This window comes from Micromys minutus (genome assembly GCF_963924665.1).
Source record: "Micromys minutus genome assembly, chromosome: 1".
Taxonomy (NCBI): domain Eukaryota; kingdom Metazoa; phylum Chordata; class Mammalia; order Rodentia; family Muridae; genus Micromys; species Micromys minutus.
The window spans coordinates 63,371,226-63,396,662 of NC_137969.1; the positions used below are offsets into that span (position 1 = coordinate 63,371,226).

At 40.1% G+C, this 25,437-nt stretch overlaps 1 protein-coding gene across 9 annotated transcripts in view; it reads right to left on the minus strand.

Annotated features, from left to right (window-relative positions):
- Positions 1-25,437, minus strand: part of CDC42BPA (CDC42 binding protein kinase alpha) — a 207,116-nt gene that overhangs the window by 57,455 nt on the left and 124,224 nt on the right. For 6 of the 9 annotated variants that reach the window (XM_080927474.1, XM_080927478.1, XM_080927475.1 and 3 more), the window contains 4 exons: positions 21,453-21,695; positions 21,122-21,232; positions 3,647-3,894; positions 204-309 (listed from right to left, as the gene is read on the minus strand). In XM_080927474.1, coding sequence (XP_080783600.1) covers positions 204-309; positions 3,647-3,894; positions 21,122-21,232; positions 21,453-21,695 — 708 coding nt within the window. The remainder of the gene's footprint in view (positions 1-203; positions 310-3,646; positions 3,895-21,121; positions 21,233-21,452; positions 21,696-25,437) is intronic. The other 3 variants (XM_080927480.1, XM_080927479.1, XM_080927477.1) reach the window with 1 other exon arrangement.

Genomic DNA, 25,437 nt, shown 5'->3' on the forward strand with positions numbered 1-25,437 from the left:
CTCACTATCTCAAATAGAAGGTGGTGATGGGGAGAGGTTCAGGAAGGCAAAACAAAGTCTGATACAAGTGGGTATAGTAAAAACTTGTCATTCAAACACTGCCATCATTAAATATCACAGCAACTATAAAGTGACAATCATGGTATAAACCACAGTGCTTCATGCCCAGCATGCACTCCAACAAAAGAGATCCAGCCACTCACCTTATCCAGTTCACTCGTTAACTTTTTATTCTCTTCAGTTAATAAGACTTTTTCCCGTTCATATTGTTGCTTGAACTCATTTTCAAATTCTTCCCTTTCACTTTGACTAACACAATTCAAAACAAAAATCAGAAAAAGAAACTGGGTCAAAAGTCAAGTGAGAAAAATATTTGTATAACAGTTACATAGCAAATCTGTAGAAATCAGTGTAAACTCAGAGTATGTTGATGCATAAGGACACATCTCATGAAAAAACCTTTCCAAGACTGTACAGTGTGTTGGGGATGGTGGTGCTGTTAGTCCCAGGACCCAGGAGGCAGAGGGGTCTTGGAGTTTGAGGCTAGCATGGTCTTCACAGTGGATTCCAGGCCAGCCAGGGCTACATAGTGAGACTTTCTCTTTAAAAAATGAAATATTAACTTTTTATAATGCAAGAGTGATATATTGGCTTATTCAGTCATTTAACAGATATTTTTAGATTATCTGTTATTTATAGTCAACAAATAAATTCTTATAAGTTTTACAAACAGGCCCTGCTTGTAGAGTTTACATTTAAGTGCAGTAGAAGAAAAAAATTAGTAAGTGAACTAATTTCAGATACATCTGTAAGGAAACTAAAAGATGGTAATATCACAATTACTCTTTGGGATAAAGCAACTAATAGAGACTACACAATCAATGATAAGTGTGCTACCAAAATGACAGGGGGAGCAACTGCCACCTGATCATGTTTACTGAGGTTAAAGACAAATTAATATAGGACTAAGTTAGGTACTTTCTTTGTACACTGCATCTGTTTTTATAAAATGTAAAGACATGGGGCCTTATTTAAGATCAATCTGGCTATTTCCTAGCTTATTAACATCAGTAAAGATGGTTAATACTTAGAAATTAATAATTATCTGAATTTTGATATTTAATATTTGGTTTGAAATAATTTCAATGTAGCAGAAATGTTATAAACACAGTACAAAGAATCTGTGTCTCTTTGCCTAGATGTCTCAATAATAAGCTTTGTCTATCAGCTGCTGGATTACTCTGTGTATATGGTATTCTCCTGACCAACTAAGAGACAGGTGCAGATATTATTCTTCTGACCTATAAAATTCAGACTATATTTCCTAAAGTCAAGTACATGTTTAACTTCCCCAAGCACCTGTCCCAATTGGCACTACTACCAAATCTTCTTCTCAATTTAAGCTTCCCATCACCTCAGTACTGTCTGTTTCTTATCTAGTCCCAAGCGAATTTAAAAACACAGGCTGTGCCTGGCAGTTTCTCATTTTCCCTTAGTCCAAAGTAGTTCCTTTGTCTTCTCTAGGTCTCACAATAGTTTCAAGGAGTGCAGATCTCTTAACTGTGTAGGGTGGCTCTCACCTGGCGTCTGTCTGAAGTGATTGGTGCACAGCACCACAGTCTTGTCAGCGTATCCTGTTAGAAGGCACAGGTGCTGACAGGTAAGAACCTGTGTGCAGCAACAGCTGAAGCTAAGAGCACGCTGCACCTTTCATTATCGTCACCACCCAAGAGCAGCTACTTCCAGATGAGGGGTGCTGACTGTGTGTAAGTCCTATGCTATCATCATTGTCTTCAAGCCCCAGCATAAGAGCTAGGACCACAGCCAAGACCAAGTGCAGTTGTGAACAAAGGGACTTACACAAAGAAGAACTGACATTTCTGTAATGTATATAGAGAAAAGTAGGGAGTAGCATATGCACATGAATTCTAAGAATGAGAAGCCAAAGATGGTCAGAGCAAATATAGCCAAGTTTACTTAATGTACAATCTAGGATTTGTGGTTCAATTCATTGATTCAATAATTAGATGTGAGTTTTCACTGCTAGCCTGAATCAATGAGCTTCTGATGAGACTTACCCACCAAAGAGCAGTGTCTGTCCTGCTCAGACAAGGAGGCTAGACTAGCTCTACTTCCTAGTTGCTCAGCCACTCTCTACCGTGTCTCCCAAGAATACTCAGAAGACACTTCTCTTGCCACAGTGAGAGGGAGGCTAACATTCTCAACAGGCACCATGGCAGGTGTCCTCTGAGTCTACAGGTGACAGTAGAAAATGCCACAGCAGAAGTGACTTCACTGAAAATGACTGCATTCTGGTTGGCTGTATGTACCTGATGCTTTACCTACAGCTGGACTGTCCACATCCCACCCCTCTGTCCTGGAGTTCACACTCATGCTGTTAGTCAACAGATGACCCCAGCCCTTCTCTCTTCCTTCATCTAGACACAAGCATGCACAGAGAATAATATGATAAAGCATATTTATGGGCCAAGACTGATTTACTACTGTTTAGAAGTAAGTCACTCTAAATGCCTAAGAGAAGAGGTGAACAGATGGGCGGGCTCGCCTCTGTGTACAATGCTTTTATACAGTAGCATAAATGTAAATTTTACTTATTCTTTACTGGGAAGTCACCTTCTTCATACAACGTCCTCCAGCATGCCATCTCTTCTTTCCTCCTTTGTTTTGTTCTTGGCACAGATGATTTTGTAATGTGCTCTACCCCTCTTTATTGTCTTTCACCACTGAGTGCAGGCTTCTTGAGAACAGAGACTCTGCTCAGTCTGCTCACTCCTATGCTACCACAGCAGTACTTTACAGTCATTAAGAATGCACCCAACTGCAAGAATGTGGGCTTCAATATCATTAACAAGGACAGATGCCAACATCTGTTCAGTTGTCTGAAACCTAGAACCTCAGTGCTACCGAAGACTCCTCCTGCTCTCTCTCTCTCTCACACAGCCACTACCTTCTGTCCTGCAGTCTGTCTTCTCTGCAGAATTTCTAAATCTACCACACTTTCCTCCAACTTCAACACTATGAACTACTACCTTATTTTATAGCTGGATTCCTTTAGAAGCTTCTAAATTGTTATAGACAAGGTAGCAAGTGACCATTCCAAAATATAAGCACTATCATGTAACTTCCCTCTGATCTGTTAGGATGAAGTGCAAAGGCCTTACATTAATTCACAATTTTGCCTGGGTGGGTTTCTTTTCTCTCTGTAGTCTCATCTCTTACCACTCCTGTTTTTCTATGTGTGTATCCACCATACTTAGTAGCATGACTGTGTATATTCAGCAGAGTAAGTAATGACTGTGTGTCATTCCCTTCTTTTAGGTCCTAGCACATTCTGCCACCTCTTCCTGGGCAATTCCCTGCTTACTTCTTCCTAGCTCTTTAGGTGCTGCTAAGGTGTGTTCTCCTGGACAGTTCACAAGCCTCAAAGGTCCTTCTGGCACCTCCTGGGCTGCTTCCACACTCCCGCCACTGTTCTCTCACCATGCTGCACTAGATTACCTGCTTAGCAACCTTGCCTCTTCCCTGCTGGAACTTGGATATGCTGATTGCCCGAGTTTCCTAGGACCTGGCACACAACATACACATAGTAGGTATTTACTAGTTGAGAAAATAATTTGATTCTTACCTTTCCCTTCTGGTTTTTTCCAGTTTGTCTTTTAAAACCATAATTTCTTTGTTGAGAGCAAGTTGCTGGCCTTCTGAGTCATGCAGCTCCTTCTTCAGATTTTTAATCTCACTTGCGTGAATTCCTTCTCTTTTAGATATTTCTTCTTCATAAAAGATACTTTTCTTTTCCAAGTCAGTTTTCAGTTTAGTTATCTCTTGCTGATGCTCTATGCTGCATATTCCTGGTGAATAACTAATTTGTTTTTGCTAGGTACATAACAAAAGATTAAAAATAATGTGTTAAGGACTATATTGGTATACCATTTTTATAAATATTCTCACTCAAAAATATATATGGTAATTATTTCTCTGCCATATATTACAAATACTTTCCTCAGTTTATATGCTTTTATGGTCTGTGTCTCTGATATTTTAGAAAGCCTGCATATTAAGATCAGAAATTAATCTAAACTTTTTGTTGGCATTTATAAGATTTTTTAACTTAAATTTGTTCTAGTTTACTCCCTGTTGCTATGATAAGGGCCATGACCAAAAGCAACTCAGGGAAGAAAAGGCTTATTACACCCTGCAGGTTATGGTTCATTATGGAAGGAAGCAATGGCAGAAGCTCAAGGTGACAGGTGACACTGTGGTGACAGGAACTAAAGCAGAACTACAGAGGAGTGCTTTTTACTGGCTTGCTCTGCCTGGTTTCTTATACACGTTGGGAGATGGTTTTGTGCACTGTGCTTTCAGATATTAATTTCTATGCCCAAACATTTGGTTGTATTCTAGACTTTGGCATCTTCAGTCTCAGTGTCATGTAAAAATTGCTTTCCATCATCTCTGATTGGTTAACAAAGAACTGATCAACCAATTAGATGGGCAAAAGAGACTGGGGCAGAACTTCCAATCTCTGTTAGGGAGTCCCAAAGGGACCACAGAGAAAGGGAGGGAAGAGAGGTGGAGTGACCATGGAAATGGACCAGGAGGATTCACCATAAGATCAGTATGAGAGAACAACTATGGGGATAAAGGTGGACCAAAGTGAGCCAGGGCAAGACTCAAATGCAGGTAAAGACCGCGTGGCTGGAAAGCAGACAGCACAGCTGGTTAGAATAGCTCAGAATGCACCCAGCATAATGCTTGAAGCCCTTTTTACAAAATACCAGGTCTCTGGGTCATTTATTTGGGAGCTGAAATGGGCTAGAATGGGTGTAGAAACATCTTGCCATCACTTGGGAGCAAAAGGGGCACAGAAATACTCCTCCCCAGGTTTACATTTACATATGCCATCCAGGATTATCTGGCTAGGCACCACCTCAAGTGATCTGGAGCCTCCCATACAAATCATTAATCAAGAAAATGTCCCAGATAGATGCCTATAGGCATTCTGACAGGGGCCTTCTCTCAATCAAGGTTCCTTCTTCCCAGGTGATCCTAGCTCACGTCAAGTTGATGAAACCTAACCAACACAACATTTAAATTTCTATCTAGGATTATTGTTGATATATGCTTAAGAAAAAAATGTAATCATCTTATATGTGATAAGCAACAGTCAAAAAGATTGCACTGCACTCATGTTCTGATTTAAAAGATTAAAATGAGGAAGGCATGGTTGAGTTAGAATGTATAAGAAGAAAAGAAAAGAGGCTTTTGTCACTGAACAGAAAGAAATGACAAATGTCAAAATATCTTTATATCATTAGGAAAAAGCATGTCTCTTAACTTAGACCATGATGGAACGCACTATGTAGTCCAGGCTAGCCTCACATTCATTCTGCTCCCAAAGCCTAAGTACTTGGGTGATTGGCATGCACTACTGTCTTAGTTAGGGTTTCTATTTCTGTGATAAAACACCATGACTAAAAGCAACTTGGGGAGAAAATGGTTTATTTCAGCTTAGGATTCTCGGGTCATAGTCTGTCACTGAGGAAGTCAAAGCAGGAAGCAGGAACTGGAAGCAGGAACTGGAAACAGAGGCCATGAGTGAGGACCACTTTCCTATGTAACCCAGTGAGGCTGACACTGAACACATTGTCCTGGTCCCCCAGACAGCAATCATTAATTGAGAAAACACCCCCACAGAACTGCCTACAGATCAGTGTTGTGAGGCATTTTTCTCAATTAAGATTCCTGCTTCCCAGATATGTCTAAGTTTGTGTTCAACTGATAAAAACCAACCAAGACAGCCATCAAACCAAGCTGGAGGAGGTAAACTTTGGCTAAAATATATTAGTTTAGAACTTAGGATAAGATTTTCTGTATTAATGTCACAGGTGTAACTAACTACATTTGGGCTGGATTTAAGGCCTGATTTATGGAAAGAAGCTCTTCCCAGTACTGTAAACAGGGCCAAAACCATGGCCCTAGTGAAAACCTACTGCTGTGCTGTGAATGGACGTCCTGCTGTCTTCTCCATACTCACCTATACATACCCATGCAGCTATCAGCCCCCACTGCACAAGTGTCCTTTTTCAGTGGGCAGTGGTTAATTCAGAGACTCATGACTGGTCAATCAACGTACAGAGAATGTGCGAGGGTTAAGTCCTCTAAATGTGACATCTATATCACACTGCTCCCCATAGGGCTTAGAGAACATTAAGGAAGAGAAGGAGGAAATCTGTAAGAGACAGGTGGGAAGGAGCACTTCACCAGTGTCAAGGACACAACAGGGCACTGTGCCCATGAATTTACAGCAGCTGTGGCTGTCTTCTAAAGACCTTCCTAGGACCAAGTCAGCCCAAATTCCAGTATTGATCATGGAGGGGCTCACAAGGCTTAACACATAGTGAAGAAGCTATCGGCTGTTGGGGGAAGAAGAGTCAGTTTACTTCAAGAGTCTGGCTTCTGGTAAACTGCCCTTGCTGGCGAGTGACCTTACATATGTATATGAATGCAGCACCAATTGGATTCAGTGGGTACTGAATAAAAAGACATGAAGTTGGCATGGGATTCAGTGAGAGATTCTGAAAGGAGTTTGAGAGAAACAGTCTAAATAGATATGATAAGATATACTGTGTACATGTATGAAATTCTCAAATAAAATATATTTTAAAAGAAAGAGAAGATATGCAGAGTCTGAAGGCTCTGCTTGTGACCTACATAAGCAGAAACACAAAGGGTAGAAATTCTAAGAGTTCTCTGTTTTTTTAGTTTCTTGGGGTCATTCTTATTCTTTAAACACTCTTATGCCCAAATGTACAGCAATAGAATTATTTTTAAACTAAAAGAACATATATGCATAGGCTTTTCCTAATTAGTGATTGATTAAGGGAAAAGGCAGTGTTTGAGGGTGGTGCCATCCCTGAGCTGGTGCTCTTGGGTTCTATAAGAAAGCAAGCTGAGCAAGCCATGAGTGGCAAGCCTGTAAGCAGCACTCCTCCATAGCCTCTGCATCAGCTCCTAATTTGAGGTTCCTGCCCTGTTTGAGTTCTCATCCCGACTTCTTAGATGATGAACAGTGATATGGAAGCATAAACCAAATAAACTCTTTCCTTCCCAAGATGTTTTTGGTCGTAGTGTTTCATCACAGCAACAGCAACCCTAACTAAGTCAACTGATGATAGTTGTTGACATCATGTAGAGAAACAACATCTCTCTCTCTCACATGTGAAACACATAATTTAAAGAGTACAAAAGGAACTGGTGTGGGCCAGAGACAATGGTAGAGGGCACTCACTGCAGTGTGGCCACTCACTAAGGAATATTTACCATGACCCAGACACAGACTATCCACGAGTCTCTGTGTGTGAAAAGTCAGAGGAAGTCAGATTCTTGCTCTTTCAGAATTTTTATTTATGTGTCTGTGTGTGTGCCTGTGTGTCTGTATGCCACATATCTGTGTGCTCACTCTCCTGGAGCCATAGTTACAGGCGGTTCCCAGCTGCCCAATCTGGATACTGGTAATCGAATTAGGGTTCTCTGGAAGAGCAATGAGTGCTAAGCACTGAACCTCTCCAGTCCGAATTTACATGCTCATTTCCCTTTCCTGCTTCTATGCATGTGAAGCAGAACCCGAACACACCTCTGAAGTGCACAACAAATATGTGTAAGAAGTTTCAGAGAAAATTTCACCTGAAATTAAAGTTTGACAAGATCACTAATTTAAATTACAGATGACTCATGTATTATTCAAGAATTCAAAAAGCCAAATAAAACACTGAAAATGAAATTAAATGATGAGTAAAAACACCCTGCTGCAAAGCAGACGTTTCCTTGCCAGTAACAATAGAAATGGACACATTAATAAAATCATTGCTTCAATAGAGTGAAAGTCCAAGTGACCCTCTCAGCAGCTACCCTTGCTTTTAGTAAGTACTTAATAAGATCTAGTAATCCAAAGTATTACTTCAAGTCCCACAATAAAACTATGGGAGAACTCAGTAAGTTTTTCAGGTTTAAGTATTTCAAGCCATCAGACAAAATAATTATAGTGAAACAACAGAAATTCATCTATTAAATTTAGAAATATTATTAACAGAATGGATGTCACTCTTATATCTGATTAGCATATGAAGCTTAACAGAAATGAATATTGTAAGGAAAACTAAAAATTATTACATTTATGCAACTGTTTTCCAAAAAGGAACCTAAATTGTTGTGGATTGCCCTGGTGTTCTTTGTATTTTGATGTTAATTCTGCTTCCTCAAGAGGTGCTGCATCAGACCAGGAGTGAATCACACACACAGTGACTTCATGTGAACTCCCCCTCCCCATTTTAACTCATAAAATAAAGGCTAATGGGCTAGAACTGGTGATTAGGCAGTGGAAAGGAAAGGTAGAACTGAAAGTTTTAGAGAAAGAGAAAGAGAGAAGGAGGGGAGGGAGGCAAGGAGAGGAAGGAGAAAGGGGAAGACTGAAGAAGAGGAGGTGCAAGGAAAATGGAGCAGAAGCACGTGGCCTGGAGAAACCACAAGTTCTAAAGGGATCTCATAGCTGGGGAACAGAGTAGTGTAGTGGTAGATCTGCCCTATCTAGGCACACAGTGACAGGACAAGGACCATCAGAACACACAAGAAGCTGCCTTCCTACCATGCAGATGCTGAATCTTTGCTTTCAAACTTGAAACATCAATTCCATTTTTGTAAGCTACTTGGTATTAGTAACAACCCTGGCAAGTTAACACATCAGAGGAATAAAACACTAGCAACTATTAGATTTACAACAGTGATACTTAAAAATGAACGTTATAAAATACTGATATAATTTGCATAGCACACACTTCAATCACTTAAGCTACAAAAGTCAATTATCATTCTATCTTATTAATTTTAAACTAGTAATAAAAACAAACTTTAACTGTTTTTAAAATGTTTGGTTCACCGGTGGGAAGTCTGGCACTGAAGTTTTTGTTACAAGAATTTAAATTACCCATTTAACCTTTTTATTGGCTATACACTTCTGTGTAGACTTTCTACTTCACTTTGAGTCAATTTACACTATTCATTTCATCTAGGTCACCTAGTCTAGTGGCATACAGTTCTGTTACTTTCTGTTGGTCATAAATAAAACATCCGCTTTGCTTATGATTTGAAATTTCTGCTTTATCCCTTTCCTTTTCTCTCTCCCCTTTCTGTTCATCTAGATAAAGATTTTTCAGTTGTGTTAATCTTCTCAAATGAAGTCTGAGGTTCATTGACTTTATCTCAAGTTTTTACTTTATTTTTTTATTTTCTGAGACAGGTACTCATGTGGCTCAGGCTGGCTTTTAACTATGTCCCAAAGATGACCTGGCTCTCCTGTTCTTCCTCTTCTGCCTCCTAAGTGCAGTGATTAGTGTGTGGTCACCACCCTCAGCTCTTAACTCACAGTTTTCTTTTCTTCTGTTATGTCTGGGTTAAGCTTGCTCTTTCACCCCTCCTCTGTTCTGTAAAGCATCATTAAGTTACTGATTTGAGGCTTTACTTTTATTATACATATTATTTTTCTTTTTAAAAATTGAATATATTTATTAACATTTCAGATGTTATTCCCTTTCCCGATTTCCCCTTCATAAACCCTCTATCCTATCCTTCCTCCCCCTGCATCTACAAGGGTGCTCCCACCCCAACTAAACCCCTCTTTGCTCTGCATCAGCAATATTGTCTAGGTTTGGTGGCTATATATGGGCTGGATCTCCATTGGGGCAGTCACTAGATGGCCTTAGCTTCATTCTCTGCTCCTAACTTTGTCTCCGTATTTCCTCCTGTGAATATTTTTGTTCCCTCTTCTAAGAAGGACAGAAGCATCTGCACTTTGGTCTCCCTTCATGTGGTCTATGAATTGTATCTTCGGTAATCAGAACTTTTGAGTTAATATCCACTTATCAGTGAGTACATACCATGCATGGTGGGTTTTTGGGGGGGGGTGATTGGGTTATCTCATCATCTATTTGCCTAAGAATTTCATGAAGTCATTGTTTTCAATAGCTCAGTAGTACTCCATTGTGTGAAAGTACCACATTTTCCGCATCAATTCCTCTGTTGAAGGACATCTGGGTTCGTTCCAGCTTCTAGCTATTATAAATAAGGCTTCTATGGACACAGTGGAACGTGTCCTTGTTATATGTTAGAGCATCTTTTGGATATATGCCTAGGAGTGGTATAGCTGGGTCCTCAGATAGTACTATGTCCAAATTTTTTAGAAACATCCAGATTGATGTCTAGAGTGGTTGTACCAGCTTGCAATCCCACCAACAATGGAGGAGTATTCCTCTTTCTCCACACACTTGCCAGCATCTGCTATCTCCTGAGTGTTTTTTATCTTAGCTATTCAGACTGGTGTGAGGTTGAATCTCATGGTTGTTTTGATTTGCATTTCCCTGATAACTAAGGATGTTAAACATTTCTTTAGGTCCTTCTTAGCCATTTGGTATTCCTCAGTTGAGAATTGTTTAACTCTGTACCTCATTTTTTAAATAGGGGTATTTGATTTTCTGGAGTCTAACTTCTTGAATTCTTTGTAATATACTAGATATTAGCCCTCTATTGGATGTAGGATTGGCAAAGATCCTTTCCCATTCTGTTGGTTGCCCGTTTGTCCTAATGACAGTGTCCTTTGCCTTACAGAAGTTTTGCAATTTTATGAGGTCCCATTTGTAGATTCTTGATCTTAGAGCATAAGCCACTGGTGTTCTGTTCAGGGAATTTTCTGCAGTGACCATGTGTTCAAGGCCCTTCCCCACTTTCTCTTCTACTAGTTTGAGTGTATCTAGTTTTATGTGGAGGTCCTTGCTCCACTTGGACTTGAGCTTTGTACATGGAGATAGAGTTAAGAAAGGATCAATTTGCATTCTTCTGCTTGATCATTGCCAGTTGGACCAGCATCATTTGTTGAAAATGCTCACTTTTTACTACTGCATGGTTTTTAGCTCCTTTGTCAAAGATCAAGTGACCATAGGTGTGTGGGTTTATTTCTGAGTCTTTAATTCTATTCCACTGATCTACCTTCCTGTCTCTGTACCAATACCATACACCCCCCCCCCCCCAATTTCTCTGTAATACAGCTTGAGGCCAGGGATGGTGATTTCTCCAGAAGTTCTTTTATTGTTGAGAATAGTTTTTTGATATTCTGAGTTTTTTGTTATTCCAAATGAATTTGAAAATTTCTCTTTCTGAGTAAATGAAGAATTTTGATGATATTGCATTGAATCTATAGATTGCTTCTAGCAAGATGGCCATTTTTACTATATTAATCCATGAGCATGGGAGATCTTTCCATCTTCTGAGATCTTAACTTTCTTTCTTCAAAGACTTGATGTTCTTGTCATACATATCTTTCACTTGCTTGGTTTGAGTCATACCAAGGTATTTTATATAGCTTGTGACTATTGTGAAGGGTATCATTTCTCTAATTTCATTTTTAGCCTATTTATCCTTTGAGTAGAGGAAGGCTCCTGATTTGTTCTAGTTAATTTTATATCCAGCCACTTTGTTGAACTTGTTTATCAGCTGTAGGAGTTCTCTGATGGAATTTTTGGGGTCACTTAAGTATACTATTATATCATCTGCATATAGTGTTATTTTGACTTCTTCCTTTCCAATTTGTATCCCTTGTACCTCTTTTTTCTGTCTATTTGCTTTGGCTAGTACTTCCAGTACTATATTGAATAGGTAAGGAGAGAGTGGGCATCCTTATCTAGTCCCTGATTTTAGTGAGATTGCTTCAAGTTTCTCACCATTTATTTGATATTGGCTACTGGTTTGCTGTATATCGCTTTTACTATGTTTAGGTATGGGCCTTTAATTTCTGATCTTCCCAAGACTTTTAACATGAAAGGGTGCTAAATTTTGTCAAATGCTTTCTCAGCATCTAATGAGATGATCATCTGGTTTTTTTTCTTTAAGTTTGTTTATATAGTAGATTACGTTGATGTATTTCTATATACAGAACTATCCCTGTATCCCTGGGATGAAGCCTATTTGGTCATGATGGATGATCATTTTGATGTGTTCTTGGATTCGGTTTGCGAAATTTTTATTAAATGTTTTAGCACCGATATTCATTCAGGAAATTGGTTTGAAGTTTCCTTTCTTTGTTGGGTCTTTGTGTGGTTTAGGTATAAACATAATTTTGACTTCATAGAAGGAATTGGGAGGTGTTTCTTCTGTTTCTATTTTGTGGAATAGTTTGGCAAGTATTGGTATTAGATCTTCTATGAAGGTCTGATAGAATTCTGCACTAAAACTATCTGGTCCTGGGCTTAATTTTTTGTCTGGGAGACTTTTAATGACTGTTTCCATTTCTTTAGGGGTATGGGACTGTTTAGATTGTTTATCTGATCCTGATTTAACTTTGGTATCTGGTATCTGTCTAGAAATTGTCCATTTCATCCAGATTTTCCAGTTTTGTCGAGTATAGACTTTAGTAGTAGAATCTGACGATTTCTTGAATCTCTTCAGTTTCTGTTGTTATATCTCCTTTTTCTTTTCTGATTGTGTTAATTTGGATACTCTCTCTGTGCCCTCTTGTTAGTCTGGCTAAAAATGTATCTATCTTGTTGATTTTTTTCAAAGAACAAACTCCTGGTTTTGTTGACTCTTTGTATAGTTCTTTTTGTTTCTACTTGGTTGATTTTAGCTATGAGTTTGATTATTTCCTGCCATCTACTCCTCTTGGGTGCATCTGCTTCTTTTTGTTCTAGAGCTTTTAGGTATGCTGCCAAGCTGCTAGTGTATGCTCTCTCCAGTTTCTTTTTGGAGGCGCTCAGAGCTATAAATTTTCCTCTTAGTACTGCTTTCATTGTGTCCTATAAGATTGGGTATATTGTGCCTTCGTTTTCATTAAATTTAAAAGTCTTTAATTTCTTTATTTTTTCCTTGACCAGTTATCATTGAGTAGAACATTGTTCAGCTTCCATGTATATGTGGGCTTTCTGTCATTCTTGTTGTTATGTCTTAGTCCATGGTGATCTGATAAGATACATGCAATTATTTCAATGTTCTTGTATCTGTTGAGGCCTGTTTTGTGGCTGACTATAAGGTCAATTTTGGAGAAGGTACTATGAGGTGCTGAGAAGAAGGTATATTCTTTTGTTTTAGGATATCTGTTCTATAGATATCTGTCAAATCCATTTGGTTCATAACTTCTGTTAGTTTCAATGTGGCTCTCTTTGGTTTCTGTTTCCATGATATGTCCATTGATGAGAGTAGATTGTTGAAGTCTCCCACTATTGTGCGAGGTTCAATGTATACTTTGAGCTTTAGTGAAATTTCTTTTATAAATGCAGGTGCCCTTGCATTTGGAGCATAGATATTCAGAATTGAGATTTCATTGTAGTGGCTTTTTCCTTTGATGAGTATGAAGTATCCTTCCTTATCTTTTTTGATAACTTTTGGTTGAAAGACGATTTTATTTGATATTATAATGGCTACTCCAGCTTGTTTCTTAGGACCATTTGCTTGGAAAATTGTTTTCCAGCCTTTCTGGGGTAGTGTCTGTCTTTGTCATTGAGGTGTTTCCTGTATGTAGCAAAATGCTGGGTCCTCTTTATGTATCTAGTCTGTTAGTCTATGTCTTTCTATTGGAGATTTGAGTCCAATGATGTTGAGAGATATTAGGGACCAATGATTGTTGTTTCCTGTTATTTTTGCTGTTAGAAGTGAAATTATGTTTGTATTCTTTTTAGTTAGTTGAAAGAAGATTACTTTCTTGCTTTTTCTAGGGTTTGGTTTCCCACCTTATGTTGAAGTTTTTCATCTATTATCCTTTGTAGGGCTGGATTTGTGGAAAGATACTGTGTAAATTTAGTTCTGTCATGGAATTTGTTGATTCCTTCACATATGTTAATTGAGAGTTTTACTTGATATAGTAGCCTGGGCTGCATTTGTGTTCTCTCAGGATCTGTAGGAAATCTGCCCAGGATCTTCTAGCTTTCATAGTCTCTATTGAGAAGTCTGGTGTGATTCTGATAGGTCTGCCTTTATATGCTACTTAGCCTTTTCCCCTTACTGCTTTTAATATTCTTTCTTTTTTTGTGCATTTGGTGTTTTGACTATTATATGACAGGAGAAATTTCATTTCTAATTCAATCTATTTGGAGTTCTATAGGCTTCTTGTATGTTCATGGGCATCTCTTTCTTTAGGTTAGGGAAGTTTTCTTCTATAATTTTGTTGAAGATATTTACTGGTTCTTTAAATTGGGAATCTTTGCTCTCTTCTACACTTTTATCCTCATGTTTCGTCTTCTCATTGTATCCTGGATTTCCTAGATCTTTTGGGTTAGGAGCGTTTTGCATTTTCTGACTGTTCTGTCAATGTTTTCTATGGTATCTTCTGCCCCTGAGATTCTCTCTTCTATCTCGTGTTCTGTTGGTGATGCTTGCATCTATGACTTCTGATCTCTTTCCTAGGTTTTCTATCTTCCTTTGTGATTTCTTTATTGTTTCTATTTCCATTTTTAGATTCTGGATGGTTTTATTCAATTCCTTCACCAGTTTGGTTAGTTTTTGTGTTTCCTCTTTAAGGGCTTCTACCTGTTTAACCTGTGTTGTCCTGTCTTTCTTTAAGGGACTTAATTATGACTTTCTTAAAGTTCTCTATCATCATCATTAGATGTGATTTTAAATCAGAATCTTGCTTTTCTAGTGTTTTGGGTATCCAGGAGTTGCTGTGGTAGGGTTCTGATAATGCCAAGTGACCTTGGTTTCTGTTGCTTGGGTTCTTGAACTTGCCTCACGCCATCTGCTTGTCTCTGGTGTTAGCTGGTGTTGGGACTCTGTAAACCCCACCCCTCAGTTACCTTGCAACAGCCAGGTATACCCCACCCCTCAGCAGCCAGGTATGCTCCGCCCCAGTTATCTGACACTATAAAAGGGACTGCTTGCCTCCCCCCACCTCTCTCTTGCTCTCTCACCCTTACCCTTCCTCCCCCCCCCCATGTGCTCATGACTGGCCTCTACTTCTTTACCTCTCTCTACTCTCTCTCTCTCTCTGCCTCTACTATCCTCTTAACTCCCCCATAACCTGAAAAGTCTATTCTGTACTATACCTTCATGTGGCTGGTCCCTCACGGGGCAGGGATTCCCAACATGGACCCCCAGAGGCCTTGCTCCCAGGCTGCTGGACCTCCATGGGCCATATCCCCCCAACTCTCTTCATCCCCCAATTCCCTTCATCCTTTTTTTAAAAGCTGGTCTTGTTGATTCTGACAGTGGCTTGACCTTCCTATAAACCTGTGTGTCAGCACTACTGAGCAGGGTCTGTATACAAAGATCTGTGGCACAGGGTCAGCACAGGCCACGAACAGAAACTGGAAGGATCCTGTCCCAGACTGCTTCTTGGTTCCTGTGTCCTGAGGGCTCCGAGTGGGTTCCTCTTGGGCCAGGAATTTGAGCAGAAGTGGTGATCTCACTAGTGCTCTCAGATGTGTGAGCACTCCTGGAAGACCAGCTTTCCCCTGGTGGTGTCTGGGTACAGAGAGCTCTGGCACAGGGTCAGCTCTGGGCACAGGCTGAGGCTTTAATTTTTTAAACAGGCATTTATTTAGTGCTGCAAGTTTTTCTTTGCAATGTCCTTAGTTCTGAGGTGATGCACCTCCTACCTCATCCTAGGTCCCTAGTGTGTTGTCCTTGGGTCACTGGCTGTTTTAGGGTGTGCTATCGAACATCCACATATTTTTGAGTACCAAAGTTTTTTTTTTTTTTTTTTTTTCTGTTGGTTTCCATCTCATTCCTTTATGGCTAGAGAAGATTCTTTGCAGAATTCAATTTTTTTGATTGCACTGAGGTTATTTTGTAGCCTAACCTATGGCCAGTTCTGGAGTTTAGTAAACATACTTAAAAAGGTTATGCATTCTGTTGAATAAAAGCTCTATATATCTCTGTTAGGACTAGCTGGTCATAATATTGTTCAATACCTAAATTTCTATAATCTGCACACTGCAAGAAGTGGGCTTTCTACTACACAAGCTTTTCTCTCCTTGGAACTGTTCAAGTCATTTATGTCCATTCCCAGCAGCTCTAGAAATAAACCATTAGTTCTGCACATCAGGCAATCACCTGATCACTGAGCTTCCCCAGCCCTGTTACCCTCCCCCACAAGCCCTTCTTTTGTGGAAGGGTCTCATTAAGCTGCTCAGACCTTCTCCATCAACCCTTTTCACCTTTGCCTCCCAAGTACCTGAGACTTCAGCACAATGCCACCAAGCACCACTGAATATTATTCTTACTGAAATAAAAATTCAAGAAACTAAAAGATGGTTTAGAATTCTATTTATGTGCTTCATACAGAAAGTCCTATTTTCTGAAACTATCCTAAGGGTGAATAGGTGCTGTGGGAGTGGCTAGAGGCCTGCATGGATGTGTATTACTAACTTGAGCATGGTCATGTCAAGGACCCTAATGCCTCAGATGAGAGAAATGGAGACAAAGCCTTTTCCAGGCAAGGTCAGAGGAATGGCCAGGTCTTCCCTGGTCAGAGTATACATGTTTACAAATGGCTGACTTCAGATAAAGTCATTGAATGCAGAAACCATCAAAGACAGTTTTCAGAATGACTGAAACCTGAGACTGCTTCCTTGGCTGAGGTCAGTTAAAACCTTCTGCCTTCTCTATTGTGTTGTAAAGTGCCAAGTTTTACAGATGCTGCTGTTGCTGAAGGTGTTACAGGAAGCAGGGCAAACAGGGCTCTGACAGGTATTGCCCTTCTCCCCATTCCCTCTGCCTTGTTAAAACCATTAGACCACATTTCTAAAGCTAGCCCCTGAAGAGTAAAAAGTTGTCAAAGGACACTGATTCCTTGCCCTAGGGCCCTCTCCTCTGCAGGAAATCGCTTCCGGAACTTTCTTGAGATTTGAGTTCCCAAAATAACCACAGAAGGTCCTGATGACCTCTGTGGAATGTTTCAACGCCCTAGGTGTGCCCTGGGTGTACTGATAAAAAAAATGTATGATCCTTCCCCTTTGAATTTCCTCATTGTCCCCTTTGAATTTCCTCATTCCCCCTGTCCTCCCCCTCTTTTGTGGTTTTTGCCTTTATAAGTCCGTTACAAGTTCAGGCCGGGGTCGAACTCCTCTACCCCTGCGTGGTGTATGAGTCTCGACCCCAGCATGCTGGCCTGAGATCTCACTCTGTTTTACTTTCAATAAACTTCCTCGTGCGATTGCAGCAAGTCTGGTCTCGGTGCCTCTCTGGGTGCGCGCCTCTCCTAAGATTTGAGTGAGGGTCTCCCTTCGGGGGTCTTTCACCCCCAAGGTCCATCCCTTAATTTGGCCACTTCCTCTTTCAGAAGCTGACTACCAGGCTCTAGCTATCAAAGTATTGCTTAAGTCCAGCAATGAAAAGCCCCCTTTGGCTGCCCTAATTAAAATGCCCAATCAAAACTAAACACCTCAACCTAACACAGTTTCTTCCTTTACCTTATAAACTGCTGTTTGCCTATGGACCACATCTGTGTCCTCTCTGTCTAGAGGCAGTGCTTTCCTTTCTCCTCCCCTTGGAGCAAATAAACCTCCTTTGTCCTGAGAACTAGGTGTTGGGGGCTTGTGGTGATACTGGTCCTTTTAGGTGTGCCTTTATCAGAGCTTAACCCTGCCTCCACCCCAGCCTTCCTGCTGATTCTCTGTCACATTAGTGCAGACTAGCAATGTGATAAGACAGAGAAGGCTTAGTGAGAACAAATGATTTCAAGTCTAATGGAGGAATAAAAAGTCTGTGACATCTTCACACAAGTGTCACACAGAACAACCTTTATATGAAGTTAGTGGAGTTAAACCAGTAACCCATTTCCATCTCTTTCAGCCAGAAATGCTCCATCCCTTGCTGGCCTAACTCCTACTGTTACTTTAAGACGGTGGTCCTCCAAACCATGATTTCATGGGTCAGTTGGCATCTTGAAAAGAACTGTAGAACTGACAATATAATTACCCCCCCTTTTTTTTACTTTATCAAGTTAAAATACCAAACCCAACAACTATTTCCATTACCATTATTATCATCTGATATCATTATCATTGTATAGTATCCATCAAATGATGTGAAATCTCAGAATAAAGACAATATTGGCCCCAAAAGATAATGTATATGCCAAAGATAATGTTGATCCTGAACTTGGCTGAATAATGACCCTTTTCTAGCTACTTCTAGGTATATTTGTAAGAGCAACTGGGAATCAGACAGATTATGAAGGCTCTGCTCTAACACATGCATTAATCCCTTGATGAATTTACCAGAAAGGTAGTAGAAAGAAAGAAATGGAACCTAGTTGGAGGGAGAAAGCTACTGGGAAGGAGCCATATTCTTGAGGGCCATTTTAGCCTGCTCACAACCTATATACTGCCTGTACTGGCTTGGTTTTAAGTGTCAACTTGATACAAGCAGGAGTTATCACAGAGAAAGGAACCCCAGCTGAGGAGATGTTTCCATGAGATCCAGCTGTAAGGCATTTTCTCAACTAGTGATCAAGGGGGAGGGCCCAGTCCATTGTGGGTGGTGCCATCCCTGGGCTGGTAGATCTGGGTTCTATAAGAAAGCAGGCTGAGCAAGCCAGGGGAAGCAAGCCAGTAAGTAACATCTCTCCATGGCCTCTGCATCAGCTCCTGCTTCCTGACCTGCTTGGGTTCCAGTCCTGACTTTGGTGATGAACAGCAATGAGGAAGTGTAAGTTGAATAAATCCTTTATCCCAAATTTGTTTCTTGGTCATGATGTTTTTGCAGGAATAGAAACCCTGACTAAGACACTACCTGTTGGGATTCTGTAAACCCCACCCCTCAATTACCTGGCAGTAGACAGGTATGCTCCGCCCCAATGACCTGACACTATAAAAGGAGCTGCTTGTCCCCTCCTCTCTCTCTTGCCTCTCTAGGCCTCTTGCAGCCTTGCTCCGCCCCCCCACCTCTTCCCCTCTCCTCCACCTCTTCCCCTCTCCCCCACCTCTCTCCACATGCTCATGGCCGGCCTCTACTCCTCTATTCCTCTCTCTTCTCTCTCTCTGCCTCTACTACACTCTTAACTCTCCCATGACCTGAATAAACTCTATTCTGTACTATACCGTCATGTGGCTGGTCCCTCACGGGGAAGGGATTCCTAACATAGCCCCCCCCCAGAGGCATCTCTCTTGCCCCCAGGCCTCGCCCGCCACACCTCCATGGGTCATATGCCCCCTACTCTCTTCATTCTTTCCCTAAAATTGGTGCTGAAACCTGGGACGTCATCTTTTCACAACATTGGTGCCCCGTGACTTTTCCTTTCAGTGGTACCCCATCATCTTTTCCTTTGTCATCTTTTTTTTTCACTACCCCTTCTGGTTCCTGAAAGAAAGTGAACAATCTCGTTCTTCTTATACTCCCACTACAATGTTCTTTATCATCACAGGTCCAAAATCAATAACCAAGCCCTATAAATGGGATTTCTCAAATACTGGGACAAAATAAGTAATTACCTCTCTTAGTTGTTTTCTCAGGTATTTTGATCACAGTAGTGAGAAAGCTAAGCAAAATAAATGCCTAAGACTTACAGGGTGCACTCCAGTTCTTCTGAATTAAATAAAAGAAAAATCAGAGTTCATGTCTCAGAGCAGAGGACAATGTTTACTTGCAAACACTGACACTAAGTCACTATGGTTATGGCTAAATCTACCATATGACTGATTCACTGAATAGCACTGTATTAAACAAGAATTAAAACAGATAATGTACACAGGACAGTCAATAATGCATTTGTCTATGTTTTGAGTAAGGTAGCGTTGGGAGTTATACTCAGCCCCCATCTGTTAAGGGTTAGCTGAACTGACCACTTGCATGCCTTGACTTTGGGAAAACACACTTTCCTTTGTAATACTAATGCCCAGTCACAAACCTGCCCCACACCTGTTTCCTTTACCTCAGGATATAGCCTTTACCCCATAGGGTGATGTCTCTACCCAGCAGCTGGGGAATCTGCATACTCCCTTCGTAACTGTTTTTTTAGTGTATATATCTGGAGTTGGAGCCAGTTGCAGTTGGAGATGGAGTAAAACACTTCTGGTAACACGAATAATTGAGTTGTGTCTTTCTTTCAAACCCTACCAGGCCTTCGCCCGATTCGGAGTAGCTGTTTGTGACAAGCTAGATTACAGTTCTAGTAAGGAAACAGATCTGTGAGTCAGCTATCAAATGAGGCTGCAGTTACTAAAAGGACTCTGAAGCAGCACAAAAGGGTAAGACTTTCTTAGACGCCACTCAATTGACTCTGACATTCCTCCAAGTCTGTGAGACCATCACTATGCTAAGAATCACTGAGCAGCATGAGGTGTGAGCTCTCACAGGAATTCATCTACTCCAGGAAGAGGAGCTATAGATGACAAGAATAAACAGGAGAAAGGAAGTGTTCCATTCAGTGTTACAGCTATTAACTGCCCAGTCTAGAATTGAAAACTGGGTCTAGTCAGAATTGGCCACTTTTGGGTCCTTTATAGAACAGGTAGGTGGCATGAAGATTAATCCTGACTGTCAAATTTATGGGCTTTAGAATTACCACAGGAATAGACCTTGGTGTGTTCATGAGCAAGTTTCTAGACGGGGTAAATCTAGGTGGGAAAAGACCCATCTTAAATGGAGTTCCATACTAAATAAGCAGAGAGGATGTTTACCTCTGTTAGTAAATAAGATGAGTACCAGCATTCATCTCTCTCTACTTCCCGACTGAAAATGCAGTGACTTCAAGATCCTGATAAACAGCACCCTCAAACTGTCTGCCAAAATTAATGTTCCTTTCCTTAAGTTGCCTTAGCTAGATAAATTATCACAACAACAACAACAAAATAACAGATACAGGGAGCTTTGGTTTTATTACACACATATGCAGACTACCAGGCCACCTTGTTCAGGTAGGCAGTACTTTGTTGATTCCTACTCTTCACTGAACAACTGAATGTGATTAGCAAAGGTGTATCAGCTTCTTACTAGTAAGAACAAGAATTAAGATACTAGATTGAAGCATAGGTAGTTTTCCTTTCTCACCAAAGAGTTAATAAGCCAACACTCTTATTGTGTATGCAGAAGAACCCTCATTAGGAGTCATAAACATCAACAATACCTTCAGCCCCTCCAATTCATTTTCCAGTTGTTTGGAATAATGTTCGCTCTGCTCTCGGAGCTTCCTGTCCTTTGAGGCTTCAGCAATTAGAGCTTCAGTGTGAACTTCCAGCTTTAACATAAAAGGAAATGTACAGATTCCATAGTTAGTTTCTGAAAGCGCCTTCCCAAGAGGATTCATAGCTTGAATGGTGAGATTCACAGTAGTCAATATACCAAGCTACAAAATCACTTTTTCAAAACGTAAAGACTGGAATGCATATTACTTCACTAGTCTAGTGTGGTTTAAAGTACTACTCCACAGATACTATGGACTTTGCCTGGCTACTAACCTCTTTCTTGGCTCTTTCTGCTCTGCGCAGCTCCTGCCTTAAGCTCTCAGCTTTTTGCATCACCAGGTCCACCTCTTCTTCCTTATCTCGGACATGGCGAGCAAGTTTCTGCTTTTGGGTGTGCAAGTCTGTTAGTCGCTCATTGATCTCCATGAACTCCTGCATGGCCAGTTTCCTCTGACAGTGTGCATCTTTCAGCTCTTTGGATTGGTTTTTTAATCGCTCACTAGCCTGGACTAGTTCCTACAGTTTTATAAAAAAAATATATGTTACCAAGTCTGCAACTTAGAGACCAAATTTGGCCATCAAAGTGGCTATTATTAAGTTAAGAAGAGCCAAAATTATTCACCTCAGGACAACACTGAAGGAAATGAACTACTTCTAAAGACAATAAGGGAATGCAATAATGGCTTGTTTACCTTCTCAAACTCTTGTTTAAAGTTTATTTGTATTTATGTGTCTGTGTGATAGTCTGTATTATGCATGTGCACCATGTGCACACAGAACCTGTGGAGTACAGAAGAGGACCCCAGAACCCATGGAACTAGAGTTACAGGTAACTGTTAGCTTCCACATGGGTGCTAGGAACTGAACCTGAATCCTCTGTAAGAGCAGTAGGTGCTCTTAACTAGTGAGCCATTTCTCACCCCACTCTCAAATTTTTACACTGACCTTGCAAGTACAAAGAGGCAGCTGAAGGAATAGAATGTAAAAATATAAACTATGATGTTCACAATCATTTGTAAAATTTAATAAATATATGGGAGATTATTTTAAATTAAACTGAATAATTGCAAACAATAAACAGATGCCTTTTCTTACTGAGAAAAATAAGCCCAAGACAGATAACATGGAGAAAAGCCCCTAGAGCTTAGATTACTGATTTAGAGGTGCTCTGCAGAATCAGGTCAGTATAACTGCCTGCCTCCCAACAGAAGGAAATGTGCATCACCTAGAGAGGAAGGATATTTGGCTACTTCACACATTAACAGCAAAAAAACCATGAGCCGACATCCATGGATTTACAAAGAACCAAAGATCAAAACCACTATACGGAACCAATGGCAACAACAGGAAACAAAAACAAAAACCAAAAGTATTTGGGGATTGTTAGAGTGCTCTGTATGAGATAGATGAAGAAATAAAAGAGGTCAATATAAACATCTGGGAATGAGAAAAGGCTAATAAAAACTATCATATAGGTGTATAAAGAACCTGAAAGACATTTGGACATGAAAAATATGTATACATATACATATACATATAATATAGGAATCTTGATATTCTTAAGTCAAGAAAAGGAAAACCAAATGTAAACGAAATGTGTAAAAAGGAAACTAGGTAACACTGTAACGAGGAGCTAGAGAGATGACTCTGCAGTCAAAGAGTGCTGGGAAGCTATCCAGAGGACCTGGGCTCTACTTCCAGCACCCACATGGGAGAGCTCACAACTATTTTTAACTCCAGTTCCAAGAGAAATTATGTCCTCATCTGGCTTCCTTGGGCATCAAGCATACAAATACTGCCGGCCAAACACCCATCTGTGTAAAATTAAAAACTGACTAAAAGAAAGAAACCGGGGTGGGGCAGTGAGATAGATCGGGGCATAAAGTACTGAGTTTGATCCCTGAATCCCACAAAGTGGACAGAACTAATCTACAAATTGTTAATCTGACCTGTACACCCATACCACAACATATGCACACACATGCACATGAATATTCACATGTGTATACATGCATATACACAAAAATATAATAAATCTTTTTTTTTAATTAGGGTGAGTGGGAGAAAATTAGTTATATTATGCTTTCAGAAAAACAAAACATAGATAATCAAATTCAGAAGACACAAGTGGTTTCAGAAAGAGTGGGAAAACTTTCTAAGAGACAAGAAATTAATACTGTATACTCAGAAAAATTACTCTCAAAGTCTAGTGAAAACTGACAGAGGTTGCCATTATCAGATCTGCACTAAAGGAACGCTACAGCTTTATCTCAGGATGAAGGTTTTAGACTGGCAATGGAACACACAGCAAACCGAGGACTAAGAACCTCATACACACAGATATGAGGAAATGTCATACATCATATTAAATGGCTGATTTATAGTTACTAATAAATACACATAAATAACTTGTTCTTAATAGTAAAAGTTGAGTAGCAAAATAAAAATAAAAAGTAATTCCCTTAACCTACTGGAAAATATTTTACTAAAACATACATAACAAACATTAGTGGTAAAATTTTAGAGGCATTTTCTTTAAAATCATCTACACAGGGGCTAGAGAGATGGCTCAGAGGTTAAGAGCACTGGCTGCTCTTCTAGAGGTCCTGAGTTCAATTCTCAGCACCCACCTGGTGGCTCACAACCATCTGTAAATTGATCTGGTAAGCTCTTCTGGCTGTGGGTATACATGCAGGCAGAACACAATATACATAATAAATAAATAAATCCTTAAAAACATTGATCAACAAAAATGCCTATTCTTACTATTTCTGTTCAGCATTATACTGATGACCCATCTAACAAAGTAAGCTTACAGAAGATAGAAGCCATAAAAAACAAAGTTAGAAACAAAGCTATTATTATTTGCAGAAAAAATTGAAAAAACAAAAACATATCATTTTAATTAGAGTTCAGTGTGTTGGACCAGACCTGCTAACAAAAGTCAGTAAGAAAAGCCCTAACATTTAAATATATTTAAAATATAAAATAAATGAACAACAAATTAAGGAAAGGCAAAACCTTTCATGAAAGAGTGCATTCATTACATTTTTTCTTTTCCCTGGTCTTCCCTCCCTCCCTCTCTCCCTCCATCCCTCCCTCCCTCCCTCCTTCATTCATTCTTGTTTTTAAGACAGGGACTCCTGGATGCCAGTCTTGGGTTTCTTATCTTGCCTACACCCTGCGTGTGCAGGGATTACAGTCATCAGCCCGCTTGTCCATGCAGTGCTGGGGACTGAGCACAACCTTCTGTACACGCCAGGCAAGCACTCTACCAACTGAGTGCTTTGTAAAATTTAAAAAATTAAATATATGAAAAGATATCACATTTATGTTTTAAAATACCGTGGCACTGCACAGAAACATCTTTCATGTTTTACACAATTAGATCGCCCAAACAAATGTCACTAAAACTTGGGCCTTTCCTAAATGTGAGCCATAGGACATAATTCATAACAAATTTCAATAGTGTAAGAATTCCATTTACATCCTGAAGGTATTTCAAGGTTGCACATGCTCTGGACTATGGGAACGTCTTTTGTGAAGCTGGTCATCTGGGAATTAACTAAGGTTTAGAATAGTTAATTTTTATTCCAACGGCACAAGGAAGAGGTCTAAGACATTTCTCCTCAGACTCCCCAGGAAACTTAGATGGAGAGGAGTAGGACAGCAGTATTGGCCCTTTCTTCCATGTTAACACCCGGATAAATATTTTGGTGGTTACTCTTCTTTTATATAGACTCCTTACTTAAAGGGCAGTGTCCAGTTATTTCTCAGGGCATTGCATATGAGATAAAAACTGATTTAAAGGAACTATGGTGGCTTGAATAGGTTTGGCCCCTAAAGACTCACGTGTTTGAATGCATTGCCTACAGGGAGTAGCACTATTAGGAGTGTGTCCTTGTTGGAATAGGTATTGCCTTGCTGGAGGAAGTGTGTCACTGTGGGGATGAGCTTTAAGGTTCTATGCTCAAGTTCCAACCAGTATGGCAGACAGTCCCCTCCTGCCTTTGGATTAAGGTGTAGAACTCTTGGCTCCTCCACCAACATGTCTGCCTAGATGTTGCTATGCTTCCCACCATTATGAAGATTGACTGAACTTCTAAAACTATAAGCCAGTCCCAATTAAATGTTGTCCTTTGTAGAGCTGCCTTGGTCACTGTGTCCCTTCACAGCATTGGGAACCCTAACTCTGACAGGAACCATGTGGTTGTTTATCTATTAAATACAAATAAAAATAATCTGCCATGCTCTTGTT